Raw genomic sequence first — 16559 nt, forward strand, 5'->3', positions numbered from 1 at the left:
CACCGGCCATGCCCCCTAAGTCCTAAGTCTTTTCAGGGTTCTGGGGATGAAAATAGGCTTGTTTCACATCGATGTTCCCGTCTGTAGGTCTTTGGGATTGTAGTGTTCTCAACTGCTACCTCCTTTACTGTTCTTTCATTCACATCCAATCTTCTGAAAATTGGTTGAAATTCCTTAACTCTTACCAAGGGAGAGATAATAGGAGCATGTAGTCCATCTGCCATGTTTAACTGGAAATTTCCTTAAATTATTTTTGTATGAGTAAATTTCATTGTATTAAAGGGCTGTTTTTTGTGCGGGGCCAGCCTGGTGGTGTAGCGGTTCAGTTTGCACGTTCCTCTTTGGCGGCCCGAGGTTTGCTGGTTCAGATGCTGGGCGTGGACTTACCTCTCATCAAGCCATACTGAGGCGGTGTCCCACATAGAAGAACTAGAAGGACCTTCAACTAGGATATACAACTGTGTACTAGGGCTTTGGGGAGAAAAAAAAAAAAGAAAAGAAAAAGAGGAAGATTGGCAACAGGTGTTAGCTCAGGGCCACTCTTCCTCAAAAAAAAAAAAAAAAGCCCCCAAAAAACAAAACAACGCTGTTTTTGAGAGGTAAGCATTTATAACATGAGAGCAGTGTTTCGTTTCTGGCATTATTTTAGATGGCAGGATGTAGAAGGTACGTTATTAAGGACATGATAAAAAGCTCTAATAATTTTGTTAACTGGAATATAAAGGTCTGTGTGAAGACTTAACTCCAAGTTTCTTTGGCTGTTCCTTTAGGGCTGGAATGTCAAATAGATTTGGCAGAGACGTTCAGCAAGGCTGTGATGAGAAGGATTCTATGGCGATGTCCTTGCCATGATTGATTATCCATGGGTGTGGGAGGGAGGAATGAAGCCCAGATGTTTGTTATGCTTGTGTAAGAGTAACATCTCATCTGTTTGGGGCATAACTTAAGAACAGGGAAATAAGTCAAAAGGCCTCTGAGCAGTCAAAATTTTAATGTCACCAACTTCACATTCCATAGCTAATGTAAGTTATTCGTAAGAAAACTTTAAAATCCCTCATTTAGAGCGTCCTCATGCTTATCTACAATTACAATAAATGTAGTTATCTAGTTTCTAAACTAGTAGCAGGCTAAAATGAGTAGAGAAGACTTAGTACAAGTAGCCTATTGACAAGAGTGACAACTGACCTAGAGAATGTTAAATTATGTTCAGTTTCCTTTTATCTTTGAAAACTAGAATTTGTTAATTGATTTTATTTTTTATTTATTTATTTTTTTTTAAAGATTTTATTTATTTATTTTTCCCCCCAAAGCCCCAGTAGATAGTTGTGTGTCATAGCTGCACATCCTTCTAGTTGCTGTATGTGGGACGCGGCCTCAGCATGGCCGGAGAAGCAGCGCGTCGGTGCGAGCCCGGGATCCGAACCCAGGTCGCCAGCAGTGGAGCGCGCTCACTTAACCACCAAGCCACGGGGCCGGCCCTGTTAATTGATTTTAGAAAGTCATAGATTCAAAATAGTTAAACCTCGCTGGTATCTCCAGATCCCTTCAGGTGTCAATGAATTTTAACCATTTTGATTCTATAACTTTAGATAGATATGTATATCTATCTAAATCTTTCTAACAGTTCAGCTATCTTGAATAATCTTTTCTATGAAAACTCCCAGATAATAGAGCCTCTAATGGAATAAACTTTGGTTAACATAGTTCTGACTTTCATATGGAACTTCCCAGTAATATGAATATCCAAAATTTGTGTGTTTTGTTATCTTTAGATTGTGTTGTTCAACCTAGGATTTATGCTTTTTAATTCCTATTTTTCAGTGTAAATAAAATATATTAGGGGCTGGCCTGGTGATGTAGTGGTTATGTTTGGCACGCTCTGCTTTGGCGGCCTGGGTTCAGATCCCAGGCACGGACCTACATTTCTTGTCAAGCCATGCTGTGGAGGCGTCCCACATACAAAACTGAGGAAGATGGGCACAGATATTAGCTCAGGGCCGCTCCTCCTCAAGCAAAAAGAGGAAGATTGGCAACAGGTGTTAGCTCAGGGCCAGTCTTCCTCACTAAATGTATTAGATATATTTGGTGTACTCTAGGTTTAAGAGTTAGTGGCCATGTTTATCACCACTGTTCTTACAAAGACAACATGGTTTGGTAAAAGCAGTTCAAGTGGGTTGTGGAATCAATGGGTTGGGATCAGTTTTTTTTTTAAATGAAAGAATGAGATCAGAAAATATGCATCTTATGTGAAAGATTAAAGTTCTTTGAAACTTTTGTTTTAGAACTCTCTGTGTGAAATGCATGTTTTTGGGGTTTTTTTTTTGACTGTGGGTCTGAGTGAAAAAATATCTGAGAAACATTGATCTAAAGAATACTGAGGAAATGGATGAGGGAATCAGAAGACCTGTGAACTAATCCAGTTCTTGCCGTATGCAACCTGGGCAAGCCACATAAACATTCTAAGCTTCTTCTTTTCCCATCAGGAAATTGGAGATGATAATATCCATTTCTGCTTACCTTTCTTTTTTTTTTTTTTTTTTTTTAAAGATTTTATTTATTTTATTTTTTCCCCCCAAAGCCCCAGTAGATAGTTGTATGTCATAGCTGCACATCCTTCTAGTTGCTGTATGTGGGACTCGGCCTCAGGATGGACGGAGAAGTGGTGCCTCGATGCGCACCCGGGATCCGAACCCGGGCCACCAGCATTGCAGCGCGCGCACTTAACCACCAAGCCACAGGGCCGGCCTCTGCTTACCTTTCATATTGGGTTGCGAGGCTCAAAAGAGGTGAAGTGTTTGAAAGCATTTTTAATTATAGAGCACTTATTTATTTAAGAGTGCCTGCTAATGTGCTATGGTGGGTGTTACATTTGTCTTGAAGGGCGGATGTAGTCTCTGTACCATGGGGTTGAGACACAAATACTCCTGGTATGGTGGTAATGTGCCCAGGGTGCTGTGGTTATAGGAAGGCGTTTCTGGAGAGGATCAGGGTGACATCTGAACAGAGTCTTGATAGATGATGAAAAGTCATGGATGGTATAGGTACAAGACATTCAAGGCTTGTTATTCCTAAAAGTGATTGTATTAGTTTTCTAATGTTGCCTAAAAATTACCACAACTTTAGTGCCTAGTAACCCAGTTGTTATTTCATGGTCTGTAGGTCAGAAGTCTGGCATGGTGTGACTGGGTTCTCTGTTCAGGGTCTCACAAGGCTGAGATCAAGATGTCCTCCAGACTGTGTTCTCATCTGGAGCTTAGAGTCCTCTTCCGTGCACCTGTGGTTGTGGTAGAATTTAGTCCTTTGTGGTTGTAGGACTGAGGTCCTTATTTCTTGCTGGCTGTTGAAGGGGACTACTTTCAGCTCCTAGAGGCTACCCGCAGTTCCTTGCCACTGGCCCCCATAGGCATTTTGCTTTCTTTAAGGACAGCAGGAGTGCATCTCTCTACCTTTTGCCTCTGCACTCTAGACTCATATTTGAAGGGCTCATGTGATAACGTTGGACCCATCCAGATAATCTTTTGATTAACTCAAAGTCAACTTATTAGTGGCCTTAAATATACCTGCAAAATCCCTTTTGCTATGTAATGTAAGATAATGTAAAGATGATAATGTAAGAGGGAAGTGATCTCACCATATTCACAGGGTGAGGGTCATTTGGGGTCATCTTAGAATTCTGCCTACCACAGTGACTAAAATGGTTTTTCTTATACTGAAATTGAGGCCTGTGGTCAGTTAGTAATCCATCAGTGGGCAATAAAAATGTTAATTGTGGGCCTGGATATAGCCATCACGTTTCGACAAATAGCTTAGAAATCTGTCTTCAGATTTCTCATGGCTATGAGAGTTAATTAGACCAAGTTTAGTTTGAAGGAATCCAAATCCCTTTATACTTTGAAGTGAAGATAACTCATTAAAGATCCAGGACCTTTGGATAAACAGTTAATTTTTTATGCATGTTTTATGTTGTATAGTCATATCCATTCCCTCGTGTGATGCTTACTCTTGCAGCTCCAGGGGAAAAAGTACAAGCTGTCAGGCCAAGCCTTGCCAGGTGGTACTACTTTTCTGAGGACAGTGTATTTTAGGACCTATTCTTCGACTTTGTAAACCCCAATATTTGATTTTGCCAGTTTATCCAGAGCTGATGAGCCACTCTGTTACTTATTAGGCTCACATGAGGCCAAGGAATAAAGACATAGTGACAATTGTTAAAATTCGCAGTAGGGGTATACTTTTCAAGTGATTGGATGGCCTCTGTCTAGGGTAGCCCTTTCTTGGCATCTGGGCATTTGGAAAGCTGAATTAATAATCCAGATATTTCTTGGAGATGATAGAATCACAGCAGAGAGGGTTGGTCAGGAGCTATTTTCTCTAGTCTAGTAGTGCTTTTCTAATTACTTTCCTAGCTTTTTGCTGTTTCAATGGCCCTTTTATTAAAGGAGATCTGGCATAACCATTTAAAGGTAGATAGAAATGGAGCTCCTCCTCCTCATAGTGGCAACCTTTGAAGCATCTACAGCCTTTGAAGCTGGCATGGTTTGAAAATTATGGCTCTGGGTGTGGGAAGGGTTTTTTGAATTTCCCTCAACTTCAGTGAAAACTTTTTCTGAAGTGCTCTGAGCATTTGTAGTTTAGTCTCAGTCCCGGATAAACAATGTCCAGTGACTATGCTTTCCTTTCCCATTTTCTAAGTGCAATGTTGACTGCTAGTCATACATTTTCTAGACATTGAAAACGTTGATAAGGCCTCAGCTTTATTTCACATTCAACCATTTTCCTATTTAAATTTTTAAGTCCTTAACTGTTCCTATTTATCTTTTTATTTTATTTTATTTTTCGTGAGGGAGATCAGTTCTTAGCTAACATCCATGTGAGTCCTCCTCTTTTTGCTGAGAAAGACTGGCCCTGGGCTAACATCTGTGCCCATCTTGCTCCACTTTATATGGGATGCTGCCACAGTAGGGCCTGACAAGTGATGCATCAGTGCGCGCCCGGGATCCAAACCCGTGCCGCCAGCAGCGAAGCGCGCACTTAACCACTACGCCACAGGGCCGGCCCCAAGTTCCTGTTTATCTTGAATGAGAAAGGATATCTTATCCCTTAAGGTAACTTCTGCACATAGCTAATTTAATCTATCACATGTTGATTTTCTGGTTCATCTTTTAGACGGTATGGTATGTGTGTGTTGGAGTTCTTACTTGTAAGCAACAGAAGTCAGTGTAGGTAGTTAAGCAGAAAAAGAATTTATTAAAGAAATATTTGGTAGCTTACAGAATTTCCAGGCAGACCTGAAAGTCTGGGCAGATTGCTATGCCCAGCCACACTGGGGGGCTGCACTAATGAAAACGTTGCCGCTGCCTCAGCTTAGCACCAGCCTTGCATCTTCCACTGCACAGCTCATGTGCACAACTGCATGAAGCTCTGTCTCCATGCTCGCCAGATGATCAACTTTAATTTTGCATGTCTGTTTTCTCAGATAACTCACTTATGAGACTCTGAGTGGGTATGTTCACTGATGGAGCTCAGGTCACCTGCCCTATTTGAAAAGAAGACTGGGTTAGTGACTTTTCTGAGTTCTAACTTATAAGAGCTGTTTAGGAAAAAAAAAGTTATTAAACTTTCATCATTTTTTTTGATGTTATTTCCCCCTCATCCCAATTAAACTTTTCCTTTTGATTTTGTTTTTGACAAAAAAATCTCTTTCCCATTCAGAGATTATGGAAATAGACATATTTTCTTTTATACTTCAATTTTTAAAAAAATTTTTATTTATTTATTTTTTTCCCCCAAAGCCCCAGTAGATAGTTGTATGTCATAGTTGCACAGCCTTCTAGTTGCTGTATGTGGGACGTGGCCTCAGCATGGCCGGAGAAGCGGTGCGTCGGTGCGTGCCCGGGATCCGAACCGGGGCTGCTAGCAGCGGAGCGCGCGCGCTTAAGCACTAAGCCACGGGGCTGGCCCTATATTTCAATTTTTAAAAATTATTTAAATCTTTAATATAGCTTAAGTATGAAGGAAGGATCTGATTGGTGTCTTTCCCCACATATGGATGACCATTTGTCCCAACACCATTTACTGAACGTCTGTCTTGATTTGAAGTGTTACACTTATTGTAAACTAAATATGTATATGTGTGTATGTATGTATATATATATGTGTATAGATTGTGTGTATGTGTGTACACTGTTTCTCATCATCTCTCTGTTCCAACCTAGCCACAGCAGTATGTGCCACCTTGACAGATCAGAGTTCCATTTGTTCATTCATTCAATCATTTATTTAACAAATATTTATCAATTGCCTTTTATTTATGTAGGGTTGTGCAGACTACAAAAGGGTAAGACATCAAAACTTACTTCTATCAGTGGATGAGTTTTGTTATGGGTGGGGGAGGGTCTTGACGTTTTGGCTTTATACTTTTAGGACTGTTTTTAGTTCACCTTAGTGTAGACCTCAGGCTCCTAGTTTAAATTTTGGGTCCTTTCTACTGAGGTTTTTTTTTTTCCCTGAAGATTATAGGAGTCAGGCTGTCCTTTACAGAACTAAATGTACTGGCGTCTCAGTATCTAGCTGTGGTGTACAAGGTAGGCTTAAAGCAAGGCCCTTGACTAGAGAGATGTTTACCTGTGCATTTCATAGTATTGAATGTTAGAGCTGGAAGGCACTTTAAAGATTGAGTTGACAACCTTATTTTTTTTAAATCAACTTTTTATTTTGGAATAATTTTGATTTACAGGAAAATTAGCAAGATAGTACAGAGGGTGTTCATATACTCCTCACCTGGTTTCCGTTTCCCCTAATATTGTGATCTTATGTTACCATCACAAGCTAAAATATGAGGACACATAGCTCTCAAAAAGTTGTTAGCTAAGATCATAGTTTTAGTTGGTGGCAGAGTCAGACCGAGGACCCAGTAGGTAGCCTGGGTCTTCTAGATGATTATATTTTAGTTATCTTTTTCTGTTTTTCATGTGTTTGCTCTTTTCCTTTCTTTCACTGGGTTATTTGGGCGTGGACCGAGAGAAGGACTACCTGTACATAGTGCACTAGTCGATGTAGTCTTCTAATTTGTGCAATAATTTTTTAATCTAGGCTTCCTCCAATTCTTCAACACCCATAAGAACCAGGAGCAGGACATCTTCATTTACAGAGCAACCTGATGAAGGTACTCCCAATAGAGAGGTAAGTTTGGCATTTCTTCTTTAATAAACCTCTCACAAGAAGCTTGTTGATCTAAAATGTAGTGCTACTACTGATAACAAAATGGGAAAGTAATTTGTCAGGTCAATTATTTAATTCCTAGATATTATTTTTATTAGTAACATAATTATTCTTTTTTTGCAAATAGTAGTTATGCTTTTTTAAAGTGTGTTTTCTTTGAGAATCTTAATTTGACAGGATAATATACTTGGCCTTTAATATTTGAAGTTTTCAGAATAATTTGATAACAGTTCATTCACTATAGCATCATATGGGGAAAAGTCCTGTATTTTCAAGCTGGTGATTGGCAACTGTGAAGTAACACAATTGATTCCATGTGACTTGCAGCTGGCGCCATAGCTCAGATTAGATTTTTTTCAACTTTTTCTTTCTTTGTGTGAAGTATGACACAGATATAGAAAAGAGGGTAAGACATAAGTCTACAAATCAGTGAATTATTAGGAAGTGAATCCCCGTGTAACCACCATCCAGGTCAAGAAAAGGAACACTACCAGTACTATAGTGCTACCTCTGCCTGCCCACGCCCACAAAAGATTACTGTCATCCTGACTTTTTGTTATTTGCTTCTTTCCTTTTCTTTACGTAGTACCACTGAATTATGCTTCCTATCGTAAACATTATAGTTTAACATTTGGGTTGTCTCCAGTTTTTGGCTATTGTAAATTATGCTGTGAACATTATTGTACATTTCTTTTGGTACACATATACCTGCATTTCTTTTGCTCTGTACTTAGGAGTAGAATCACTGGGTCAAAGGATATACATAGTTTTAACACTTTAGAAGATAATTCCCATTGTTTTTCAGAGTAGTTGGAGAACTTTACCTTCCTGCCAGGAATTTATGAAAGTTGCTGTTGCTCTGCATCCTTGCTAGTCTTTCTAATTTCAGCCATTCTGGTGGGTGTGTAGTGTTCTCTTATTGTTATTTTAATTTACATTCTCTGATGACTAATAAGATTGAGCATTTTTCATCTGTGTATTGGCCATTTCATATTTTGTGAAGTGCTTGTTTTTAAGTATTTTGCTCATTTTTCTATTGGTTTGTCCTTTTCTTATTGATTTGTAGTTCTTTTTTATATAGTGTGGATAGGAGTTTTTTACTAGATATATGCCTTGCAGATATTTTCTTCCACTCTGTGGCTTGCCTTTTGTTCACTTAATGGTGTCCTTTGATGAACAGAAGTTCTTAGTTTTATTGTACTCCAGTTTATCAATATTTTCTTTTATGGCTAGTGTCTTTTGTTTTTTACTAAAAAATTCTTTTCTGGGGCCAGCCCCGTGGCTTAGCGGTTAAGTGCGTACACTCCACTACTGGCAGCCCAGGTTCGGATCCCAGGTGTGCACCGAGGCACTGCTTGTCTGGCCATGCTGAGGTGGCGTCCCACATACAGCAACTAGAAGGATGTGCAGCTATGACATACAACTATCTACTGGGGCTTTGGGGAGAAAAAGGGAAAAAATGGAGGAGGATTGGCAATAGATGGTAGCTCAGGGCTGATCTTCCTCACAAAACAAACAAAAACTAAAGAATTCTTTTCTTATCCTGAGAGTATTTTCCTGTTTTGCTTTTCACATTTGGATCTACACTTCATTTGGAAATGATATTTTTCAGTACGGTGTGAGGTAGAGATCAAGTTTTTCCCCTCCCCATCGTGGCTATCCAGTAGTCCCATTCTTTTCATACTGCTTTACTCTGCTACCTTTTTTTCAGAAATTAATTGTTTGTATTTGAGTAGATTTGTTTCTGGGCTCTCTATTGTTTCTTTGCTTTGTTTGTCTTTAATCCAATACCACAGTGTCTTAATAACTGCAGTTCTGTATTAAATCTTGCCCTTAGTAGAGCAGGTCTTCCCTGTCTTAGTCAGTTTAGGCTGCTATAACAAAATTCTGTAAACAGAGTGGCTTAAACAACAGAAATTTATTTCCTACAGTTTTGGAGCAGTCCAAGATCAAGGTGCCAGCAGATTCGATGTCTGGTGAGGGCCTATTTCCTGGTTTGCATTCAGCTATCTTCTTGTGTCCTAGCATGACCTTTCCTTGATGCATGTAACCAGGAAGAGAAGGAGGGGTGAGAGGAGTTGGGGGGCAGCTCTCATGTCTCTTTCTCTTTTTTCTTTTTAAAGATTTTATTTATTTTTTTTTCCCCCAAAGCCCCAGTACATAGTTGTATGTCATAGCTGTACATCCTTCTAGTTGCTGTATGTGGGACGTGGCCTCAGCATGGCCAGAGAAGTGGTGTGTCGGTGGCACCCGGGATCCGAACCCGGGCGGCCAGCAGCGGAGTGCGTGCACTTAACCGCTAAGCCACGGGGCCGGACCTCTTTCTCTTTTTATAAAGTCATTAATCCCATCAAGAGGACCACACCCTCAGGACCTCATTGAACTCTAATTACCTCCGAAAGGCTCCACCTCCAAGTAACATCACATTGAGGGTTGGGGCTTCAACATATGAATCTTGGGGGACACAAACATTCAGTCCATAGCACTCCTACCTTGTAGAAGTAGTTTTACATCTTCCTTTAATCTGGCTGCCTTTTATTACATTTTCTTGCCTATTGTCTTGGCTAGAACCTCTAGTACAGTGATGAACAGGAGTGGTGAGAGCAGACATACTTGTCTCATTCCTGATCTTAGGGGGAAAGCATTCAGTCCTTTTGTCATTAAGTATGTTAGCTGTGAGTGTTTGGTAGATCTCCTTTATCATGTTGAGGAAGTTCCCTTTCCTTCCTAGTTTGTTTGTTTGGGTTTTTTTTTGGTGAGGAGATCAGCCCTGTGCTAACATCTGCCAATCCTCCTCTTTATTTGCTGAAGAAGACTGGCCCTGGGCTAACATCCGTGCCCATCTTCCTCTACTTTATATGGGATGCCGCCACAGCATGGCTTGCCAAGCAGTGCATCGGTGCACTCTGGGATCCGAACCGGCGAACCCCAGGCCGGCCGCTGCAGTGGAGTGTGAGCGCTTAACTGCTTGCGCCACCAGGCTGGCCCCTCCTTCCTAGTTTGTTGAGTGTTGAATTTTGTCGAATGCTTTCTTTGCATCTGTTGAGATGGACATGTGGTTTTGTCCTTTATTCTCTTGATATGGTGTATTATATAAATTGGTTTGTGGATGTTAAACCCACTTTGCATGTCTGGGATAAATTGTGTTTGTTCATGGTGTATAGTCTTGTATTACCGGCTTTGATTTGCTAGTATTTTGTTGAGGGTTTTTGTGTGTATATTCATAAGAGATGTTGGTCTGCGGTTTTCTTTTTTTGTGATGTCTGATTTTGGTGTCAGGATAATATTGGCCTCATAAAATGAGTTACGAAGTGTTCCTTCTTATGTTTTTTGGGAAGAGTTTGTGAAGATTAATATTAATTCTTTAAATGTTTGGTATAATTTATCAGTGAAGCCATCTGATCCTGGGCTTTTCTTTGTGGGAGATACACTGATTACTAATTCAATCTCTGTACTTTTTTATAGTTCTATTGAGATTTTCTATTTCTTCCTGAGTCAGTTTTGGTAATTTGCATCTTTCTAGGAATATGTCTATGTCATCCAAGTTATTCAATTTATTGGCATACAGTTGTTCATAGTATTGCCTTATAATCATTTTTATTTCAGTAAATGCAGTAGTAATTTCCCACCTTTCATTTCTGATCTTAGTAATATGAGTTTTCTTTTTATTTTTTTCTCTGTAGTCAAACTAAAGATTTGTTGATCTTTTTGAAGAAGCAACTTTTGGTTCCACTTTCTTGTTGAGTGTGCTGAACATCCTCAGAATTGGAGTTGCAAGCTGATCTTTGATGGCTTATTTTTCTTAAGTCTTAGGTCCCCTGGGACTTAGCAAAAATTCCTTGAATCTGTATTGCTATTTTCCTGGTTTCCTGGCCTGATATCCTTTTGTTCCCATCTTTATATACCCTTGGTCTTTTTCAGTGGTGATTAAGGCTAGGCAAGTTTGGACACCTTATCCTTTTTTTTTTTTTTTTTGATGAGGAAGATTAGCCCTGAGCTAACATCTGTTGCCTATCCTCCTCTTTTGCTGAGGAAGATTGGCCCTGGGCTAACATCCATGCCCATCTTCCTCTACTTTATATGTGGGATGCCTGCCACAGCATGGCTTGATAAACGGTGTGTAGGTTCGTGCCCAGGATCCGAACCTGCAAACCCCAGGCCGTGGAGTGCGCGAGCTTAACCACTACACCACTAGGCCGGCCCCCACCTTGTCCTTTTTTGCTGTCTTTTTTGTTTAAAGACTTAATGTGTAGTGGAAATATCCATATAGACAAAATAAGGCCTTAAGTCATGGTCTTGAATTTGTTCAAAATGATTTACCCGCAGTCTGTACTGCATATTTCCTCACCTGCTGCTGCTGTAGACAATTTTATTCTTGTATGTCCTGCAGAGTATATTATCACAAGTACTTCGTAAGGTATACATTGTTGCAAATAAGAATAGAATGAGTTTAATTGACCCAAAATGGTAAGTGTTGCCACTAACAGTTGTGTATAACAGTGTCTGGGAAGATAGAAACAGGACTTCCCCTATTCAAGGCAGAGAGACTTATACACTTGCTACGGTACTAATCTTTTTGGGATCTCTCCCTTAATAGGAGATACATTGATTCATAGGAGACACATTAATTCATTACGTATAGCAGATACTAACAGATGCCTTAGGGCAGGCATTAGGACTTAATTTTCTCTTTGAACTCTGGTTGAGAAGTAATGGTAGGGTTCTGTGCTGCCAGAATTAGATTTAGTGCTTTGAGCCAGGGGCTAAAGTGGGGCTCCCAGCACTGATGAAAGAAGGTTGAAAAAAGCTTTTGCTAACTGCTGCCTAGATCTCTCTGTGGCCCATTATGAGAAGCTACTGTCCCTAGGGAGGCCTCATGACCGAGAACTGAGCCAAACCTCACATTGGCTTGTATTGCCATAGGACGGGAAACCCAAACCGAGGCTCAGGGAATCAGATTGACTACCTAAGGAGGGATGAACACAGAAGAAAGGATAAAGATAATACCTTCCTCAAAATGAGCCTGTAAATGAAAATTCTAAAATGAATGCTAAGAAGACAGCCAATTTAAACAGGAATTGGGGTATAAATTTACTCCAGATGAAATTAAAATAATAGAGCAATCTGGGAAAGACTTTAAAACAACTCTCTTCAGTAAGATAAATGAAGTGATAATTTCCTTAAAAAGAACAGAAAATTGTGGGGAGAAGACAGGCCAAAACAAAGCTAGATTAGGTAGATATGAAAAAGAACCAATTGGAAATCCTAGAAATGAGAAAAAAATTGATATAAAAATGTAAATCAGAATAAAACTCAGACTGGTCCAAGTTTAAGGGAAAAGTAGAGAATTCAAAAAGAATACTGAGTAATCCCACCAAAAACACAGAGAGATAGAGATTAAGGAAAAAAATTTGTATGAGAGTGAGACATGAAGAATAGATTGAAAGCTTTCAACACACATCTGATAGGAGTTGCAGGTAGTCTTCCTGAATGTTCAGACACATAAAACTTCAATCATTGTTAATTTGACTGATGGCTTCAATGAGGGACCACACAGAAGGCGTGAATTAAATTCTTAGCAGACTTGGATTAGAATTTGAACAGTTTGAAAAGAGACTGAGTTGCGATAGACTTTTATTGAGAATATTTGGGAACTGATTCTTGTGAGACTTTCACAAGCATAAGAAGCAAATGACAAGGACAACAGTGGGGAGAAAGGCTCCTTAGGCTTTGAGGTAGCTGTCAGTGGCAACTAATTTTGATATACTTTGCTTCTACTTGGGTTCAGGGCTGGCATGTAAATTGTTGTTTGTTAGCATCTTCTTTTGAAATGTTTGGTCAATGTGTTTTTCTATACTGGGTATCAGCTTTTGTGTTTTTCTCTTAAAATTTCAAATATACTATTAACTGTGAAATTTTAAATTATTTCCTTGTGTGGGCAAGAGTGACTTCATTTCAAAAATTAACTTTGGAAGCCAGAGAAGAGTGAATTTGTATAGCCTTTAACTTAAAATAACATCCATTCGAAGGATGACCTTTCTGAGTTCCTGGAAGAGTAAGATTTTCAGCAAGAGTAGAAACTTTGGATAGGATGATTCCCTAGAGCCAAACAGGCATTTGGTCTATTTTAGTACACTACTAATACTAAATTTTAAAATTTAGTATGAAGTCAATTCTTGAATCCTACCCAAGGAGTACCAGTTATTAACATAACAGAAAGACTTTAAAAAATGTGTCCTAGCTATAGGATGGATGGTCTCTAATGTAGGGGCAGGTGAAGAGTTAGTGAAGGCTCTAGTTAGTATCCATAACTCTACAGTAGTAAGATGAAAAGTGTAAGTTCTTAAGCTTTTGCAGACATTTATTTTCTGATATAAGTTCTTTATTAATATATAATATAATAACATACATTAACTACTAAGTTAATACTTCAAAAGTTTCATTTTTTAAAGTTTTTATTTTGAAATAATCGTAGATTCTCAGGATTTAGAAAAATTTTTTTTAGGGAGGCCCCATGTACCCTTTACCCAGTTTACCAAAGGTAACATCTTGTATAACTATAGTACACTATCAAAATAAGGAAATTGACATTGGTAAACTCTGTGATGTCAGCAGAGCTTGTTCAGATTTCACCAGTTTTACATGCACTTATCCTGTGTGTGTGTGTGTGTGTGTGTGTGTGTGTAGTTCTGTGCAGTTTTATCACATCTGTGTATTTGTGTGACCATCATAAACAAGTTAATTTTAATTATAATTTCTTATACATCTAATTCATGATTGTTAGTATTTTGATATATAGTGTACAGTTTCTGAAAGAAAACTGAGGCACAAAAGAGAATATATATCAAAAGAACTAGTATAATAGAAGTTATCCTTAAAACTTATAAATTTCAGTTTCAAAAGTTTCTTCTGTATGTACTGGAGAAAACTATTTTTGTATATCAGTACAAATAAATGATTAAAGTATTATGTGTTTTATTCTCCCCATAAATTTCCGTGCTATCTTTTTGAATGTATAAAAATGAACGGCTCAAAATTTATGTTACAGAAGGGCTTTGTGTTCTTTACCACATATTGGTCTTATTGGTATAACCTCTTATTCCGAATTGCCAGATATGCTATGTGCTGTGGTGCCTGTTGCATATATCATTTGTATGCCATAAGCAAGTTGTTTATAAAGTTGGGCTTTGAAATCCTAAACAGCTCAACTCACCTCCATTTCCTGATCTTTCCCAGCAACTTATTATTTCTATGGGTGGAGTGATGGTGGCAGTGGTGGTGGTGGCAGTGGTGGCGCAAGGCTGTTATAGTGTTGTGCATGCTATATGGTGAGAACACTTTGCAACATGCCCTTATGATTTGTTTTTCATCATTTGTTTTATTTTTATACCTCTGCTTATTATACTGAATGAGACAGCTACTAGCCGGGATGATAGCAGAGCCTGCTTTTCTCTCTGAGTATACTATCTTTGCTTTGGATTCCTCCAAACAGCCTAAAACACAGACAGACAGTGTGGTGAGTCCTTCCACCGCTTTCTGCATTCCCTTTGTAGGGAAGCAAAGTAATTTGGTAATTCTAGAAGCAAATCTCATGTTGCTTGTCACTTACATCTTCAGTGCCCTGTTGCTAACCCTGCTCTAAAAAAATCAGAGAGTAAATTGCTGAATTCTGATGGCTGGTGTGTTTTGTGGTAGATTTTTAACAGCAACAAATAACACTGTTTTCATTAATGTAATGAAGACTACCTTCACTTGGTCTAAATGCTTAAGTTTTCTCCCTAGGGAATGTTTGTTCATTAACTGAAAAAGGTATGCATTGCTAGAAATGTCTGTTCTAGTATTGGTAGGAAGACAGTATTTTGAGATATGACTCACATTTTTAGGGAAAAAAATGCATCGTATGTAAATCTATAATTACCATTGAGTAGGTTGGTAGATTCTACTGTGACAAATAATTGCTTCTTATTTTGTGAGAGTACCAGTTTTCTGTGTATTAAACATCTGAAAGGAAATAATCAACTCATTATTTTTCAACTGACTGAATTCATACAGTTTTGAATCTTGTATATAATTTCACTTTGGGAAAGGGGACTTTTTTCCTAAAGTATCTAAGTTCTTAATTTAGCAAATTAAAGCTTAGAGATGTTTGATTGCCCAGTAAGGATAGCTTTTGATGTTAGGTTGGACACTGACTGAACTAGGATTGAGGTTTTTTTAAACAATGAGAATTGGTTTAACTTATTAAGTAGCTGGTGATGAAATTAGAACGTTTCTGTACTTAATCCATGCAGCCAGTAAAGACTTGGTCTGCACAGGGCCAGTAGAAATCCTAAATTACCTTCTAAACTTGGTTTTAGAAAAGAAAGCAGCTCAGAGTTCTAGTGATGCCTCAGCTTGGATCTCAGGGAAAGTGATCTCTCCTTGGTTCTGGCCATAAGTAACACCTCACTATTTTCAAAACTGGTTTGAGAGGGAGATAGGAGTCCCAGTTAGAGACAACTTACCAACTTACTTTAAAAACATGAAATGGTATTGCTTTTACACTTCATGTAGTAGTAATAGTGACTTAAAGAAAAGAAGAGCTTCTCCTAGACCCACTTCCATAAGTATGTAAAAGTAATTTATATTGAGTACCTATCCTGTTGTGAAAAATGCTAATAATTTAAAAATGGAGGCTAAAATTCTTCATTAATATGTTTAAGTTTTGTTCTGATAAAAACTTATTTCTCCCACGTAGCAAAGGGAAACGTAGCATAACCTATAGTAGAAGAAAAATTTAGTGAGGGTGTAATTCATTACATTATGGATTCACCAGCTGCTGACTTTTCCTTAATGTAGTTTTTTGAAAAATGCATCTCTTTAACTCAGATTCTAAAAGTTGCTATGTCCTTCATGCTCAGCAGTCAATAAATAGTTGTTGAAAGATTGAACAAAACATAATTGAAGACAAATCTGGCAGGGAACCTGTGTGTGATTTTAAATGAAATGCACTTTAGAAAAGTTTTCCTGTTATCTAAGAATTGTCTCCAGGAGAAGGTATTGGTGACTGTTGAGTATTGACGTGTGTTGAGCTAATTCTTTAGGCTTCTCTCAGGGAGAAGGCCCTCAAAAGTCTTCTTACACTGAAGGAAGTAACTGCGTAAGGATTTAACAAGCATTTGCTGAGCCTCTACTACCAGTCAGGCAAAATGTTAGGTCCTGGGGACCAAGATGAAAATGCAGGGTTCCTGCCCTCCAAGAGTTTATAGTTTAGTATGGGGACAAAGATGTCAACAAACACAATACAAAGGAATTAAGGCTTCACAGAAGAAAATACAGGCATAGGGAATGTGTTAGCC

General features: G+C 38.6%; 1 protein-coding gene across 6 annotated transcripts in view; it reads left to right on the top strand.

Annotated features, from left to right (window-relative positions):
- Positions 1 to 16559, top strand: part of GOLGA4 (golgin A4) — a 118329-nt gene that overhangs the window by 9690 nt on the left and 92080 nt on the right. For all 6 annotated transcript variants that reach the window (XR_015552195.1, XM_014790553.2, XM_087430715.1 and 3 more), the window contains exon 2: positions 7093 to 7182. Coding sequence is in view for 5 of the 6 variants with exons in the window: in XM_014790553.2 (XP_014646039.1) it covers positions 7093 to 7182 (90 nt within the window). In the remaining variant the exon portion in view is untranslated. The remainder of the gene's footprint in view (positions 1 to 7092; positions 7183 to 16559) is intronic.

Source organism: Ceratotherium simum, chromosome 5 (genome assembly GCF_057802395.1).
Source record: "Ceratotherium simum simum isolate JZ-2026a chromosome 5, ASM5780239v1, whole genome shotgun sequence".
Lineage (NCBI taxonomy): Eukaryota > Metazoa > Chordata > Mammalia > Perissodactyla > Rhinocerotidae > Ceratotherium > Ceratotherium simum.